The sequence below is a fragment of the Pteropus medius genome, unplaced genomic scaffold (genome assembly GCF_902729225.1).
Source record: "Pteropus medius unplaced genomic scaffold, Ma_sr-lr_union100, whole genome shotgun sequence".
NCBI classification, from domain to species: domain Eukaryota; kingdom Metazoa; phylum Chordata; class Mammalia; order Chiroptera; family Pteropodidae; genus Pteropus; species Pteropus medius.
The window spans coordinates 14,016,414-14,034,474 of NW_024352784.1; the positions used below are offsets into that span (position 1 = coordinate 14,016,414).

The 18,061-nt window shown below is 41.4% G+C and overlaps 1 protein-coding gene across 2 annotated transcripts; it reads left to right on the plus strand.

Moving 5' to 3' along the window:
- Positions 1–115: 115 nt before the first annotated feature.
- PRSS23 (serine protease 23) lies at positions 116–10,953 on the plus strand. Of its 2 annotated transcripts, none has more exons than XM_039848269.1 (2): positions 116–264; positions 7,340–10,953. In XM_039848269.1, exon 2 carries the CDS (start codon positions 7,353–7,355, stop codon positions 8,481–8,483), a length of 1,131 nt encoding a protein of 376 aa, XP_039704203.1. In that variant the 5' UTR covers positions 116–264; positions 7,340–7,352; the 3' UTR covers positions 8,484–10,953. The 2 variants fall into 2 exon arrangements, with proteins under 2 accessions (XP_039704203.1, XP_039704204.1); XM_039848270.1 differs by lacking the exon at positions 116–264 and adding an exon at positions 663–2,927.
- The last annotated feature ends 7,108 nt before the right edge of the window (positions 10,954–18,061 follow it).

Sequence of the window (18,061 nt, forward strand, 5' to 3'; positions counted from 1 at the left end):
CCGAGGGGGCGCGGGCCGTGTGCGGGGGGCGGGGGCGGGGGCGGGCGCGGGCGCCTGGCGCGCTGCTTCCCCGAGGGCGGAGGCGGGGCGGGCGGGCCCCGGGAGGCGCGGGGGGCGGACCCGCCCGCTGCTGGCGCTGCTTGCCCGCCCGCTCTCACTCGGTCGCGCCGCGGGGCAGGCATGGGAGCTGCGCGCGCCCTCCCGTCGCCCACACCTGTCTGAGCCGCGCAGCGAACCCCGGCCCTGGCCGGCAGCTCGGCGCGGGTGAGTGCGGGCGCGGCCGTGGCGCCCTCCCGGCCGCGGGGGAGCGCGGCGCAGCGCGGAGCGGGACAAAGGGCCAGTGCGCGCGGGGTGGGTGACCGCGGGGGCGCCGGAGACCACGTCCGCGCCGCCCTTGGGCTCGAGGATTGCTGGTCGCTTGGATTCACGCAGTGTCACTCGTAAGGCGGATGGGGAAAGCAGTTTCTGAACTGCTATCGTGGATGCCGGGCGGGAGTAGAGAAAGAGCCGGCTCTGAGCGAGCTCTCCTCTGGCTACACACACTTACACGCGCACACACCAACACCATCACCATCTCTTGTTTTCCTTGAGTTTTGCATGTATGTATTCCAACAAGATCCGAACACTAATTTTTAACTCTGGGCACGTGATGGTGAACACACCTTAGCAACAAGAAAAGTGCAGCAAGCACGGGTTGGGGAATTGGTTCTTTTCTCTGGAGCCTTAATTGATGACCGTGTGCTTCCCTAGAAACTGCTGTCTGTGAACTATCAACGGGCTTGTTGAAAGCAAATATTTCACTGTTCACGAGTTAACTTGTAAATAAAAGTTTGAAAGATGTTTTTTAAATGTTCTAAAAGAGCAGGGAGGAGAATTATTTAGGTGAAGGAAAATCCCCGCCAGAGTACAAATTAGGTTTGCTTTCTAACATCTCATGAGAAAGAAGCTGATAAAAATCCTGTTTGTTTTATTGCCCTTTGGGCGACACCCATGAGACTTCAGAAACAGCCACTAGGGAGTGGAAAGCTCCCGGTTGGTGTTGGCATGGGGCTGACTTCTCTCAGCTCCTGAAATTGAACTTGAGGGGATTCCTAAGCACTTTTTAGAAGCAGGTAGGCCAGTGCCAGAATCGTTTTCATGTGGTGGTGTGGGAAGGAGTTGAATTTATAGTTCGAAGTCAGCTGTGGTCAAAAGCCGAATGCCAAATTAATATCAGGATGTTTATTGCACTTATTTCAGGATGCTACTTGTGCATAATAGCATTTCAAATAGACTTTATCACTGTGTCTCCAGAAATCTGTTAGACAGGAACAGGTTTGAGATGGAGTGGAGAGAAGGAACTTAGGAAATGCCACAAAAAGCCATTGTATTTACTTGTGAAAGTGTTTGTGATCATATGCACACCGTCTGCATTTGAATAAATTGTTTAACTTGTATCAATCCCACTTAAAATCAAGAGATAACTTGTTATGTTTTCTTGTGCCTGAAACTGAAAAGGAAGCATTTTTTCTGAGGTAACTAATATGGATCTCATTTTGTAACACTGACAACTTACTCAGGTAGATGGTGAATGGTGGGCACATTTTTCTGTCTGTAGCATAAGTGCCACAGCCCATTCATTAATGGATCTGAGAACATTACTGGCCCTGCTCTGCATTGTTTAAGTGTCTCAGGTTCTCCTGCACGTTTCTTCTCATAGGTCCCTTAGGATTCAATCCACCAGACATCATTCATGCATAACTACCACTGACTCCGGGGAATTCGTTTCTCATGGACTCACCATTGACAGTTTTATACGCTTTGTTCCTGTTCTGCTGCCAAGTTTGTCCCAGTTCACTGGGGTAGTTCATTTTGCCTAAAACCTGATAGAGAAGAAGTTAAGCTTCGTTTTTGACCACAAGATTATGTTTAAGGTGGTTTAGTCTTGTAAATGCCCTGCATTTCTTTCCTGTACAAGACTATAATTCTTAAACCATTATGTGATCAGGTCCATTTTACTTTGACAGATTCTGTGACTCTGGAAAATGAGAGCAAGCTTGGCTGCAGAGTGTTCACAGAGCTTTGTTCATGTTTAGGTATTTGCTTTAGGAATTAGCATAGTTTCACTGTTCAGTGTTCCTGGCCACAGATTCCATGGAACACCCTTTGTCATCCTTCCAACTGGTGCCTAAAACTTTTATCTTTACAAACTTTCCCACTGCTTCTTTGTCATTACTGTTTATAGTGGTCATAGGAGTTCATACACTATGCAATAGAGAATGTGTGTCCTAAGGATTAGATTTCCCTCCCAGTACTAACTTGCTTTAGGGGTTTTATCATTCTCCCAAACACTGGCCCTCTTGAGGAGATCTGTGTTGTTACAGTTTTGAAGACTAAGGTGCAGAACTCCTCCGAGAGATCAGTCTTGAGTGCTCCGATCATCTCCAAGCAGACGATTGTTGTTTGTACATCTATGAAAGTCCCTTCACTGTAAGGTTTATAGTGGGTGTATGAAGTGGCAGCATCCTCATAAGGTATATGTATTTTTAGAAAATGGACAACGGGACAGTGGCTCAGATTGAGTGATGGAGCATGGAACGTGTAATCCTCTTCTGAGTCAGATATACAGAATTGGAAAAGGAATATATAGTTTCTGTATTACTAAACATGGTGAAAAAATAATTGCCCACCATAATTTTCCATTCTGCTTTGCCTTTTAGGTGAAGTGATGCATGAAGATACTTAGTTGGGAACTTTAAAAGATAATTTTGTATATGAGAAATCCTTATCCAGTAACGGCTTATTCCTAGAAACGAAATGTTATAGACCTGAATTTTCTACATCCAGATTTAGATATAATGAGGAAAAGAGTTGGAAATCTTCATTTCTTTTTGAAATATGTAAGTTTTCCAGACAATCTGTAAGGATAAGGTGATTCATTTGTAAAGGTAAGAGAGAATTTAATTTAGGTAACCCGTTAGTTACCTTCCAGTTGCAAGCTCATGAATGTTTTTTATTATATCTGTTTACATCCTGGAGTGTTTATGTTTAAATAAAACGGGCATAGAGCAGGCTTACCTAGAGTTTATAAAAATGAAAAATATATTTGTCTTTGGGGAGTTCTTCTGTTATCAGGTGAGTTGGGAAATTAATGCAAAGCTACCAACCTAATTTTAAAGCATCACAGTCATCCTTAGTGTGTTATTAATGGAGAAGGGGTCAGGCTAAGGTGCGAATGCCTCAGGAAAGTCCTGCAGTGGGTAGTAGGGTTGGTTCCGCCTCATACCTCTCTGGGAGCATTCACACCCAGCCTTCCCTCCATGCCATTCTTGAAAGCCGCCCTCTGCTGGAAGCCTTTGTTTACTTTGAAGACTGATCAGGGAAATCTTGTCACCCAGATAAGCAAGAGATAGCACAATAAACTTTCCTTTTCCTTTTCCCCAATGCACCATTATTTCGGGAGGAAAGGCTCCTGAGTGGTAAATGACAGTGCAGATGCCAGTGCAGATGTAAACAGCACAGTGCTCGACCTAGACTTTTGTGACCCTGGAAAATTATAAAATTAGAGAATCCTGGACCTGAAAAGACCAGAGCTGAAACCACTAAAGAGATCATGTGGTTCAGGTCACTATTCATAATTTCTAAACCACCTTTAACACATTTGGTAGAAGGAGTGAGCAATTTATGAAGCTTGTAACTTTAATACAGATGTCAGCTTAAACCCATCTGAGGACTGAGAGCACACAACTTTATCTCCCAGTTTCTGATCAAGTATTTAAAAAACAAATCAATTTGAAATAATTTGACCTGTCAGTTTTTAAATCTGAATTAAAGTTTTTTTAAATGTAGTTTTATAGCTTTCAGAGTTACGTAGAAATGTTAATCAAGATAGAAAATATCAGAACAAGGTTTTACTCCACAAGTTAATGAATAGTGTAACTAATAATATTGAGGACTTTTAAGCAATGTGTTAGCTGAATAGTAGTTTTTCTGAGATATTTGAAAAGTTTCGTTTTGTTTTGTTTTGTTTTAAGAAAAGTTTATTTCTAAGGCATTGTAACTTCACCCTGGCTTGTGGGTTAGTGGTCCTTTACTTATAGATGGCTGACTTAACTGGCTAAATGACGGGAATTTAAGTTGTAAAGACTCTGAATCAGTAATATTTTCTAATAGTCATTAGATAATATTCTATTTAAAATAGTAAAATTCTAGTAATATTCTGTGGTGGACTCTGTAGCATTCTCCAACAACATTCTGTGATTTATAAGTGATCCTGGCTGTCCTTGGCATCATCATCATTGTTTTGCTGAAGAACAAATTTGGTCCTGTCGAGAGGCTGGAGTGATGCTGTGGCTAGTGAGGGAGCCTCACTGACTGTCTGGCGCTCACACCCAAGAAAAGGCTTGTTCTCATTTCTCCATGCCCACTAACTCTCATCAACTGGTTTCTAAAAATGTTTCTTTTTGAAATACAGACATTAAAAAAATTTAAAAAGAGGTATGCCATGGTGGCACTTGTGAGATGAGGCATATGCTTCAAGGCCTTTGAAAGTATTTTTTAAACTGGGTTTACTATACAGGCAAAGTCCTTGGAAAAATGAAATAAGAGTTAATTTTGCTTGAGAGGGGGGTTAATTCATTAATACAAGTTTCCTAGATAGCTTTTTCAATGTGTATTTGAACTAGTTTGACTCTTTCCTGCTGTTATCTTCCCCGACACCCTTGCCAATGGGTTATTTTAGTGTTTGGATAAATGGATAAAGCTAAAAACAGATGCCACTGGAGCAATTCTGCTGTAGTAGATAATTCAAACTCTATATTCCCAGAATACAGTTAATATACAAATTTCAGGTTTGGTATTTGAAGATGCTTGATCTAGATAATAATATGAGCGTATTTTAACCGTCATGCACATCAAAACTATTATGATACAACTTATGATAATCTATAGTCTAATACTATCTCATCTCCTCCTTTCTCTCCCCCAAGAATCATATTTTGAAAACAGGAATACTTGGCAGCTTGCACCTTTGTCTGGATTCTGCATTTTATTTCTTAAAGATAAGCTGAAGTAAAACTTGGCTTACATGTTAGCAGGCATTAATGTTCTCCACATTAGTCAAAGTGTCTAGGGGTCCAAGATACAGCCCTATGGGAGATGCAAGATTCCTCCTCATACACATCACACTTGGCAGGGATTCTAGTGTGGGGGCATTTAGTTACCTAGACAGCAACGTACATAGGGAAAAGGCTGTCCAAGCCCTAGCTATGTCCAAAATCTGGGTCCCTATCCAGAAGAATAATCAGACACAGAACCATCCCTCAAAGTCTCCTAAAGAGTTGTCTTCACCACATCTACCCCACCTGCAAAGTTCCCATCGGGGAAGAAGCCTCTACTAGCATTCACGTCCCCTCCCTCATCTCCTTAGAACTTTCAGTCTTGACAATACCCTCAAAAGCACATACAAACACGTGTGTGCATACGCACATACACTATGATTTCAAGGATTTAGAGAAATAATTAGATCTATTACTTTCTCCCAAAAGGGCCCAGGGACCTTTCTTATTTGGAAAAATGGGGAGAATCAGTTTCAAGGAATCAGGAAATCCCAAGGAACTGGCTTTTCCAGGACCTCATTCTTTTTGTTTCCCATCCCTGTTCTCCCTGACAGGGTGGAATCAAAGAGAAAGACAAACAGATCCCAAAGGTGGGTGGGGCACCCACATGTTTTAGAAATATAGCATGTAGATAATGAGGATATGGATTGGCATACTCAGCTGGACTAGATCAGCTCAATGGGATTTTTCAGTTTTATGTAAAAGAAAGCAAAGATACCCCAAAATTGCAGCAGGTCTGCAATTTTCATTTTTTTATTTGAGAATAATGAAACAGTTTCTTCCTGACTCCTGCTACATTCTGCTAGCCTCTTAAGATCTAACCCCTCCTTGTCCTTGTTTTGGGATGTTTGATTGTGAGTGAATTACGCCACCTGCTAGGTCAACTTCTCTTGAACAGAAGATTCAGAGCCGGTCAGACGTACCTGATGCTTGAACATTTATGAAAGTACTACTTCCCATCTTTTGTTGTTGTGGGTGATTGATTGATCCTGGTCTTTAAACATAATTTTCAGGATAAAATCCAAACTCCATTTAGTATGCACAGCCCTTCATAATCCATCTCTGGTCTTCTGCTTCCACCACTTCCTCTGTTCCACACTTGCTAAACTAAGCGTAATTCCTGAAATGGCGCACCATTGCCTGTCTCCCTGCCCTCGCACAGTCCGTTGTTCCCTCTCCCTAAGAGCCTCCTTCACTCTGTCATACACTATCTGACTTCTGTTGAACTACGACACCCATCTCAAGCATCACCTTCCCTGGAACACGTGCCTGTTCTTCCCACTCCCCAGAACTGATTTCATGCCGTTTCTCTGAGCTACCACGTCACCCTTGTGCATCTCTGTCATTAACACTTAGCATCATTCAAGAAAAGCATTTTGTGAACCACACCATTCATTCGCTCGCTCTTCCACTAATATAAGCATTCATTCAGTACATCTTTTTTGAGTGCTAGCATAGGCCCAAATACAAGACTTTTAGACTAGCTGGCAACACAGATACAGAGACCTGAAAAAGTAACCAACAGTAACAGTCATAATGTGGTCAACCTTTGACAAGGGTCTTGGTAGTATACAACAAAATCCAAAGGAAAAAGGAATATTTTGTTTGTTACTCTGGAACTAAATGTATAATAAAGTCGTTCCAATTTTTGGAAAAAAGTCATAACTCTCATACTCTTTTCTGAATGCACCCACCATTTAGATGTGATGGGAGTCCCAGTAAGTATGCCACTGTAGATCCATCCCTCCTTGTTGCCTTGTCACTCAGTAAGCTGAGTAATTTAAATCAACTCTCTACATAAGTAAGTTGCTCTGAAAGTTTTCCAAGTACAAGCTATGAGAAAGAGGAAAGGAGGAAAGACAGGGACCAATAAAGTAGGAAGGTTTAGAATAAAACACCAAAAAGGCTCAAAATTACATGGAAACCAGGGCTGGTTCATCAGTTCACCTGAGGATTAATAAATGTATGCACGCAGCCCCATAGTGGGCTGTCTCTAGGGGCATCTTAAGCATGGAAGGGAGTGAACACCCGATTTCATTTTAGGCGCCCAACCACAGAAATGTCCAAGGTCAAGCCCCTGCATTGTAAGGCCACTATCCAGGGATTCCTCTCCACACCCTGATTCCTGAGGAGGGTTTACAGGCTTAGAAACAACGACAGGCATGCCGCTGACTGCTCCCGGGGTAAACCGGCTCTCTTGGTAAGCGCTTGCCCTCCTGACCCGCTTGTCTTTGTTCCTGCAGAGTGGTGCTCAGCATGGCGGGGATTCCAGGGCTCTTCCTCCTCCTCCTGCTTCTCCTCTGTGCTGTCGGACAGGCAAGCCCCTCCGTTGCCCACTGGAAACCCACTTGGCCTGCTTACCGCCTCCCTGTTGTCTTGCCCCAGTCCACTCTCCACTTAACCAAGCCAGACTTTGGGGCTGACGCCAAACTGGAAGTGTCCTCCTCATGTGGCCCCCAGTGCCATAAAGGAACGCCACTGCCCACTTATGAAGAGGTCAAGCAGTACCTGTCTTATGAAACGCTCTATGCCAACGGCAGCCGCACAGAGACGCAGGTGGGCATTTATGTCCTCAGCAGTGGCGGGGCAGGGTCTTCAGGGAAGTCTCGGAGGAAGCGGCAGATTTATGGCTACGACAGCAGGTTCAGCATTTTTGGGAAGGACTTCCTGCTCAATTACCCCTTCTCAACATCGGTGAAGTTATCTACAGGCTGCACCGGCACCCTGGTGGCAGAGAAGCACGTCCTCACAGCTGCCCACTGCATACACGACGGGAAAACCTATGTGAAAGGAACCCAGAAACTTCGAGTGGGCTTCCTGAAGCCCAAGTTTAAAGATGGTGGTCGAGGGACCAACACCTCTAGCTCAGCCGTGCCCGACAAGATGAAATTTCAGTGGATCCGAGTGAAACGCACACACGTACCCAAGGGTTGGATCAAGGGCAATGCCAATGACATTGGCATGGATTATGACTATGCCCTCCTGGAACTCAAAAAACCCCACAAAAGAAAGTTCATGAAGATTGGGGTGAGCCCTCCTGCCAAGCAGCTGCCGGGGGGCAGAATTCACTTCTCTGGTTATGACAATGATCGACCAGGCAATTTGGTGTACCGCTTCTGCGACGTCAAAGACGAGACCTATGACCTGCTCTACCAGCAGTGTGATGCCCAGCCTGGGGCCAGCGGGTCAGGGGTTTACGTGAGGATGTGGAAGAGACAGCAGCAGAAGTGGGAGCGAAAAATCATCGGCATCTTTTCAGGGCACCAGTGGGTGGACATGAATGGTTCTCCACAGGATTTCAACGTGGCTGTCAGAATCACCCCTCTCAAATATGCCCAGATTTGCTATTGGATTAAAGGAAACTACATGGATTGTAGGGAGGGGTGATATGGTGTACCTTCCTGGTGGCGCTTAATGGTCTTCACGTACCTATTTTAGGAGAGGCCGAATTTTGTCATTGGTATGTGTGCGTGTGCGTGTATGTGTGATGTGTGTATAATGTGTCATAATATCTTTTACCTAATGTTTTTAAATTGCAAGATGACTGGCTTTATTATTTGAAAATTGGTTTGTGTGTCATATATCATTTAAGCAATTTGAAGGCATACTTTTGCATAGAAATAAAAAGCATACTGATGTTTGGGGCAATAGGGACTCTTTAGCAGTTAAGTTAATCTTTTACTTTTTGAGAACTTTGATTTTTATTTCATTCGAACTTGTTTCAAAGGTTTATATTAAATATGTGGCATACAGGAGATATAAATTCTTATGTGTGTGTATGTGTATATTTTCTCCTGAGATTCATCTTGTTTTCAGTTTGGGTTTTTGTCTTTTTTTTTTTAGGCCTAAACACCGATGTTTCCAGATGGCAGTGTTCCCCACTGCATTCAACTCTTAGAAACTTTCACAGTACTTCTTAGGCAGTTTTATTTCGAATTTGGGGTTATTTGTACAGTAGTCCTTGATCAGTAAAAAAATCGTGTTGACTATTGGTATACATATTAAACTATATCTTACAGTCAGTCAGTATCCCAAGCTGCTTTCAGTTTTGAAATAGTTTCTCTTCCAAAGACTGTTGCTCTACTTTTGGGGAAGACTTTACATATGGATCTGCCAGCCTTGCGGTCACACCAGAGCGGGCAAGATTGTTTATGCCAATCCTTCCGTTTAACAAGATTTCACTTAGGTTTTTTGAGCTCTCTGTTTTTCAGAAGATGATAATCAGAGACTAATTAGAACAGATTGTATCACTTCCCCTGCTAACAGTTGTGGTCACACTAAAAACAATCATTGCATTTTACCCCCAGAGTGTAGCACATCTCATGTTTTATCATTTGGATGGAGTAATTTAAAATGAATTAAATTCCAGAGAACAATGGATGCATTGCCCAGCAGATGTCACAACAGAATAACCACTTGTTTGGAGCCTGGCACAGTCATGCAGCCTAATCAAAATTATTCTGCATAGTTTTCAGTGTGCTTTTGGGGAGCTCTGTACTTGTGCAATTTGGAGACTTTTCTCATGTACTTTACTTATTTTATAGTAACAATCATTGGAAGGTGCTCTAAGAAAAACCAATATGGCTTTTTTTCACTAGCTTTAAAAGTGCCACTTTTATTGGACTAGTCTAAGCTGCAGGCACATATAATCAAGTATAGTAGTAAAAATGAATATTGGGAGAATGCAGAATGGATCAGAATCACCACTCCAATAAATGCCTTTATGAATGTTTTATCAATGTGATCATGACAGTATATAAAGAAAAGACTTTGACTTAAGTTTTCATTTATGCCTCTCAGCACTTCTTTCTAAATGTACCAGTGGAGGAAAAAAGCAAATGGATTATAAAGCAGATGCATGTTGTTCTCAATCGGCAGGTAATTTCAGTCTGCAATGTGGCTGTCTGTGAGGACATTCAAATACAGCACCGATGCTTAACCTTCCTCCAGGTGGCTTTTAACGTAATTTCTTGAACTTTTCAGAAGGATAATTCTGATAAGGCACTCAAGAAACGTATAACCATGGTGCTTTCATCAGATCACATAAGAAATACTATGTGTAGCAAAGAGATGCAGGGTTCCCAGGAATATTCTGAGTTCCCGTAGAGTTTGCTTTGGAATCTAGCAGAAATCTAGCCTGAGGAAGAGGAGAGGTCTTCATCTCTATGTCTGGTATTTGGGGGTTTTGTGTGGTTTTGCTTTTGCTCGGTGCAAAAAGTTCACTGAACACCTAGTTTAGAACTGATTTTTTTTTTTTAACAGATGCTCCTTTTATAAAGCATCTTGATTTTTTATTTTGATTATTTGCAAGTTTGAAACTTCCTTCAGTAAAGATAGATAATGGTACAAAGTCAAAAATGTTTAGTTCACAAGTAGATGTAATTTACTAAAGGATTGTACCCACATGCTCTATACAGAGTAACTCATAGAACTAAAAGAAGACTAAAATAATTCTACTTGTCCATCTTTAAAAAAAAAAAAAGAAAAAGCATGGCATTAAACTATTATGGAAGATGAAATAAAAAAGGACTCAACATTATTAATATTAGTGACATTATTAATATAATTAGTGCTTTTCATGTGTTAGTTATATATTGTAAAGATATATTCCCCGTAAGGTGGATAGAATGATGTTTCCCAAAGTGTGTACCTTAAACTCCCATTCCTCCAGATTTTCTACCAAAAATAAAAAGAGCACCATCATCAACAGGAGGGAGAGGCCTCTCAGCACTCCCTTTTTTTTTTAATCAGGGATTCACATGCTTGTTTGCACATTGAAAGCTCTAAGAAGTCCTGTAGGAAAGAGATGTGTTATGTTTTAAATTCTGCGTGTCAATAAACATCTTTGATCATGGAATTCTTGTTTTCTCCTATAGTACCTATGAGCAAAATGTGTTCTAATAAATACACTTTGAGGATCCCTGTAACAGCCTTTGGGTCAAAGTGATGATACACAGTCCGATGAGCCCTGAGTGGTATTAGGTATTGGTGTGTTTTGTTTTTTTAAAAAAACCTTGTATCCAGATTTGGAAAGGGTAAAACAGAAGAGAATAAACTTAAAATTACTTGTTGCTTAGGTCGTGGTAGAATTTAGGATACATTTATTTCATAGAGTTTATTCAGAATTTTGAATTTTAGAAAGGAGCTAGTCCCCGCTCGAAAATGGGAAAATAGGATGAAAGAGGTAAAGAAATATAAGCCAGTCAGTGGCAGAGCTGTACATGTATTCTTTTCTTTCATTGAACCAGAAATGGATTTTTTTTTAAAAAAAAAAAAGGCACCTGGGGAGTCATTTGAAACATTGAGATTATTTTCTTCACTCGGTGCGATTCTGTCTACGTGTTCTGCGGGAGGGCAAGCCCTCAGTGACACCTGGGTCAATATATAAGGTAGTGGTCTAATACCTACAGGAGTCTTTGGTTCATAACTTGTTGAAGATGACAAGCCCACACAAGAAAAATGACTCTATCCACCATGTGCTACCTGAAGGGTAAATGACAGCCACCCAGGGTATCCACAGGAATTCTAACAGCAGTCCTCAGCACTTCCTCTCTAAGGACTGGTCATGGTCTTGGGCCAGGGAGCATAATAAGCAGTCCCTGCCCTGGCCTGGCTTTCCTTCTTGCTTTGTCTGAGTCGACCTGTTCGTGTTTGCCCTTAGTCCTAGTCATGAACCAGTTCAGGGTTGCCTTGAAGTTGCCTCTGTCAACTGATTTCTACAAGTATTTAGTAGAGTGGCCACGTAATTTATCATCTAGAATGGAATTATTTTGAGACTGAAAGAGAACCCTATTAATAATGAGGCTAGGACAGCGGATATACACCAGGTATGTCCCAGGAAATCTAGCATGTCATTGGTATACCCTTCAGAGCACTGTGTGGAATGCAGACGGACAGCCATCCTTGGTAACCATGGCGGGCTACAGCTCCTGGGTGTCTGGGGTTTCATTGTTCCCACTGCATGCTTTCTTGGCCTGTGTCAGTGTTCTGAGGGCCTCAAATAGGGTAAGGGCATTTAAAACTCCGTTTGATGGGATGGGGTCTAGAGGACATAGGTGGTCAACAGGGTCCATTTCTAGCAGTTGAACAACATATCTATTTTTAGTCTGCTGTTTCCCCAGAGAAGGAAATAAACCAGCTTCCAGGACAAGAGTAAACAAGGCTGAGAGCTGAGGCAGCAGACTGGTGTGGGAAGAGGGTAGGCTTGGAGCTAGGCAGACTGATTTCACAGTTTTCTGATTCTTTTTGGTAAATAAATCTCAAGGCAGTTTAACTCATTTCCCATTTAGACAAACAAGTGCAGCTCGCTGCCAGCATTAAATTAATTTTACATAAAGACGCTCTTTGAGGCTGAAGCAAATCGTACTGGTTTTCAATGTGAAAATAAAACATAAAACCTGTTCTTGGAGTTATTTCTAAACAGAACTTGTCTCTAATCCTAATGTAACAAAAATGTATACATTAATCGGATTCATCAAATGAATCTTTGGCTAACAGCTATTCGAGAATGTTGTTAACATCATGCATAGGAATGCTACATTTTCTAGGATTTTCCATGTTCTTTGATTGAGAATTACTATATTTGGTAAATGGAAATACCACTACTAAAAACAGAATGCTATATATAGAATGATGTCATCTGTTTCCAAAGATTATTGATATACTAGAGCAATGTGAAAATAATAATAAAGGTGAGATATTTTGTGGCAAACATTGGGGGTAAGATTAGGACTGTAATTTGCGAATTATCTCGGGGTAAATGCTGCAGCCACGAGCATCACCGGTGAGTATTCTTGGGGCAAACAGGAAATGGATTAAAAACTTAAAACCCTTCTATCTGATTCAAAGATTCTCTCTCTTCTGGGCTCCAGCTCCTCCAGTGGGCTGGGGTGGAGAAGAAAAGGGCAAACATCTGTGTCTTCTCCTCAGTGGTTGCTATGTCTTGATACAAGCTGTTTCATCCTCCTTAGCTCTTAGCTCTGGTGATGTAACCCTCTGCCTCCTGCTTTTGGGGCACCCTCATCTGGCAGACAGTCCCCTCAGGTAGTGAAACAGCAAAATACCGCAAGCCCAGCCATCCTCTTCCACATTGGCATTACCCACTGAAAACTCACAGGCTTGCTATACTCAACTGCGGGCTGCCCATTGAAGATCTGGGAGAAAATGCTCCAGGCTGAGGGAGCTGGAGTGCAAGGTTGGTCTGTTCAAGAGGCAGTGGGAGATAAAAATTTATAAATATATAAAGTCCTGAGGAGGTAATGTAGGGTACTGTCACTATAGTTAATAATGCCGTGTCGTATATTTTAAAGTGGCTTAGATCTTAAAAGTTCTCATCACAAGAAAAATAATTTTTGTAACTGTATGGAACAACTGTATGTAACTGTATGGATGTTAACTAGACTTGTGATCATTTTGCAATGTATACAAATATCTGATCATTATACCTGAAACTAATATTATATGTCAATTATAATCTTAATTTTTAAAAAAAGAAAAAGACGCTCAAGTTTGGAGCCTGAGCATCTATATAGATTCTAGGTACCATTTTCTGAGAGGGGAAAGATTGGGGGAAGAGGAATGGGGAGAATGAAAAATCCAGAATTTTTGTTTTGGTCATGCTAGGTTTGAAATGTCTAATAGACACCCAAGTGGATATGTGAAGTGAACACTCCAATTGTGAAGTAAGGATCTCTGATTATGAAGCTCAGCAGAAAGGTCTTGAATCAGAATGTAGCTGGCATTTAAAGCCAGAGTGAGATGATATCACTTGGGGACAGAATGAGGAGAATGAGGCTTGAGAAGAGGGCTAAAGATGGGATCTTGGTCCACCAACATTTAGGGGTTGGATTCAAGGAGGAAGAGGCAGCAAAAAGGCTGAGAAGCAGCAGCAAATGAGGTCAAAGGAAAACCATGAAAATGTGGCCTCACAGAAGCCGAGAGAAAAAGTTTGAAGACAAGTTGAAGAGGGGGAGAGCAAAGGGCAGGACAAGATCCTGTTGTGTTTCAGGCTGTGCTGAGAAGTGCCTCTCTGGTGACGGTGGGCAAGGTGGATGGAGGGTAGGAGACCAAGAGGGGTCACCTAGTCCTCCAAGCAGAACCTCGCCTGCGCCTCTCTGAGCTGCCACTGCGTGAGCACAGGCTACACTATATCAATGCCTGCAGTGAGTGACTGGTTAATTGATGAAACAAATCCTTCTGTAGAGCTTTGGAACAGCTCCGCGCACAGGAAGTGCAAGGATCCAGGGCCACACCCTCCCTGGGCGGAGGTGGGGAGTGCTTCTAAGGGCCATGAAAATGTGGGCTCAGGAAGGCCTATGGGTGTCCCCTCCTGTCCGGACTGATGTTTTCTGAGGGCGGAAAGTACAACATGACTCTTCAGCGTGGTATTTGTGTGTGTGTGTGTGTGTACCGTGTATAAAAATATCGAGCTCTCTTAGTCTTGATTTATCACTGGCCTTGTCTTCGGACTCTAAAAGGACTAAGGCTCTCTCTTCCATAAAGAGTGAGGACAGTTTTGAGAAGCGTTGAGTTCCAATCCAATGAATCAAGACTGAAGTGTTTGCATTGGAGAGAATGAGGAGAATCTCAGAAATCGAGGTAAACAGAGCAAGTGGCTGGAAGAGGAACAGCAGCCGTGGGAACAGTTGCTCGCCTTGCTGTCTGCTGCTCTGTCTTCTCAGAAAGGCCTTCCCTGGCCGTCTTCTCTAAAAGCCCAACCCTCCCCAGCCCCTGCCGTGGAGGGTTCTTATTTCCTTTCCCTGCTTAACACTAATCTCTATCTCACATACTGTATATTTTATTTATTTCTCTTGTGAATTTTTGTCTGTTGTATCCCCACACTTAGACCAGTGCCTGGCACATAGGTTCTCAGTACATAATGTCTTTTAAATGAATGATTGAATAAATGATCCCATAGCTTTATACAACCTATAACATCATGGCTTGGGATTACTCGGGCTTGGATATTTCTTGTGTCCAAACATATTCCAGAATATAATTCTTGTGATGACTTGTATGTATTCTATTCTATTCTATCCTATTCTATTCTATTCTATTCTATTCTATTCTATTCTATTCTATTCTATTCTATTCTATTCTATTCTATTCTATTCTATTCTATTCTGTATTGCTATTTTTATCTACGTGTCTGTTTCTCCTACTAGGCTCTGGGTCTTGTAAAAGCAGGGGCTGAATTCTATTCTTCCCTGTATCTTCTGTCGCCTGGCCCACAGTCTAGCACAGGACGTAATTGGTGAGAAAATGAATGGATGTCTGTTATGACTTAGCCTGAGTCCCAGAGACTCCTTCTTCCCCTACATCTCACATGTAATCAGGCAGCATATCCCTTAGATGTCTGCACTCTCCATCTCTTCTCCAGTTCTTCTGCCACTGCCCTGATTCTGGCCCTTATTCTCTTTCCTTTAAACTACTATGCAGACTCCAAACTGGATCTTGAGCCTCCCAGCTCACCCATAGCCCAAGGTATGTTCTAAGGCAAAGACCTGATCGGGTCACTCCCCTATGAGACCTATCGACTAGACTCTGGCCGCTAGGGGATAAATCTTAGTTTTCTTAGCCTCAGATCTACCACCTACCCAATGTGGCGGCCAGATTTATCTTCCATTGCTCTCCCCAGTCATGGAACGTGGCCTCCAGCAAGTTGTACTGAATGCATCTGTGTTTTTAAGCCTCTCCTATTGCCCAGACTCTCCTCCTCTGCCTAGGTTGCCCTTGCCCGTCTCTTTGATTATTCAGTCGTTCAGTTATGTATTCAGGATTAAATCTTTTTTGGTGCCAGTTTCTGTGCTCATACTGAAGCTGCAGAGATGAATGACACATATCCCTGTGCTTGAGGTGTTCATGTGTCTTCTCCTTTTGAGGTCACTGTAGTCGTGACTCTTGCTCTACCTCCCAGAGTGGCATGGCTCAGTAACTACTCTCTCTGCAAGAATACCTCCATGTCAGCGAAAAAGAATTGCCACTACGTAAATTGAGCTAATTGAACGTTCCCCTCACATTTTAATAAATCTTTGAGTTAGATTGTCCTTCCTGGTTAGTGCATTTCTTTTCTGGGATTTAGTAATACTTACTCTACATTCAAATCCCTGATGGAAAATGCTCATGTTTGGTAAACTAATATAACTCAAGCATGACTAATATCCTCCATGGATAAGCTGTTCTTGGACATAAGGACATTGTCCTTTAAAAGTGACACATTGAACCATTCCAAGATATTTGCCAGAGCAGCCAAACACAGAGTTAGAAGATCTCACAGAAATGGCACCATTTTTTTTTTCTATCCCCATGAGAAAAATGTATTTGCTGACTGACTGTAACATAATATTAGAAAGAATTCATTGAATTCCTTCATTATATTTTTATTGATCAACTTTTTTATGCCTCATTATGTTTTTCAAGGAGTTTAATGTCTCATATTCTCTTCATTTCCATTTATCTAAGGTCTCAAAAATGATAAAATGTTATGAACATTGATCTGGGGGAAAAAATTTGACTTGAAAATCTAATTATTTATAATACCCACCATGTGACATTATAAAACATGTAATGATCACACCTGAGTCTATAAATCTGGGCATTAATATTTGTGACCAGATTTCTTTTTAGTCTATATTTTTTTGAATGGCCCATTTTTGTTTAAAAGTATTGTTCTATGGAGTAAGAAGGGGCCTTTGATTTGGTTTTTAGAATTATTTTCTTACTGTTAGTTTCTGTTTCCCTAGACACTTTTTATTTCATTTATAATGTGTCTTGGATCACATTTTTCTTGACTCTGGATCTTTGTAACCCCTTTATATAGTATTTCTTTCAGATGCTATTTTAAAACCTTTTCTTTTGAAATGGTATCAATCTGTCTAGAGAGTCAAGTTAATGATTTGGCTCTTTTTAAGCTCTTTAGATGATTACAATTGAAAAGATGAAAAACAAGCAAGAAATTCTGTGACTGTAGATAGAACTTTTCTAAGTAGCTATCTGACAGTTTTGAAACAAAACTGTTATTGAAATGCCCTATATTTCTGGCTCACTGACTGTCACCATATTCTAGAGGTAAGACAAAGAGCCTTGTCTGATGGGCCTGAACACTAATTAGAGTTACTTTTGTAAAGAATATCACTATTCAACTCTCCCATTTGCCACTGGCCCATTGATTTGTTTTATAGCCAGTGAAACCCATCCAAGGATCCTGCAATTTCCTCATGTATTTGTTCTTATAATGCATATATGTTGGGTTGAAGCAAATATCAGATCATTCATTCATGAAACCAATAAGCATTTATTGTGTACACACTATGTGCCAGACACTTTTCTAAGTGTTTTATATATATTAATTCATTTACTTCTTACTGCAAACCTATGATGTAGGCATTGATTTTATCTCCATTTCAGAGATGGGAAAATTGAGGTACATAGAAGTTGACAAAAACACACAGCTAAAATTGAGATTTATATCCTGGCAGTCTGCCTTCAGAGTTCATTCTCTTATCCTACGTATAGCAAGGTGCCATGAAACTACTGGTTCAGGGAGGGGGCATCAGGGTATGCAGCACAGAGCAAAAGACGGTCAATCCTTAATGAAGCTTCTATTTAATCCCTGTGAACAGCTGGTTAGCATATCCTGAGTTATATAGAAAGAATATACACTAGAAAAAAAATGTGCACATATCTGCAAAACTGCATTGCATACCTAAGAACTTGTAACATCAGCACAAGTATAATACAAATCATATATGATTCATTTTATGTGCTAATGAAATACTCTCAAATTTCCTTTACACTCTTGTCACATCATGTGTATATCGTTCATCAAAATCTATTTAAAGTGGCCGACATTCAGAAGTTTCTTAAGTGCTTTGGGGAAGGGCTCGAAGTTTTAAAAATACACCGTTGTTCTAATTCTGTTATTTGTCACAGTAACATGATCTGAACAATTCTTATTTAATACGTGT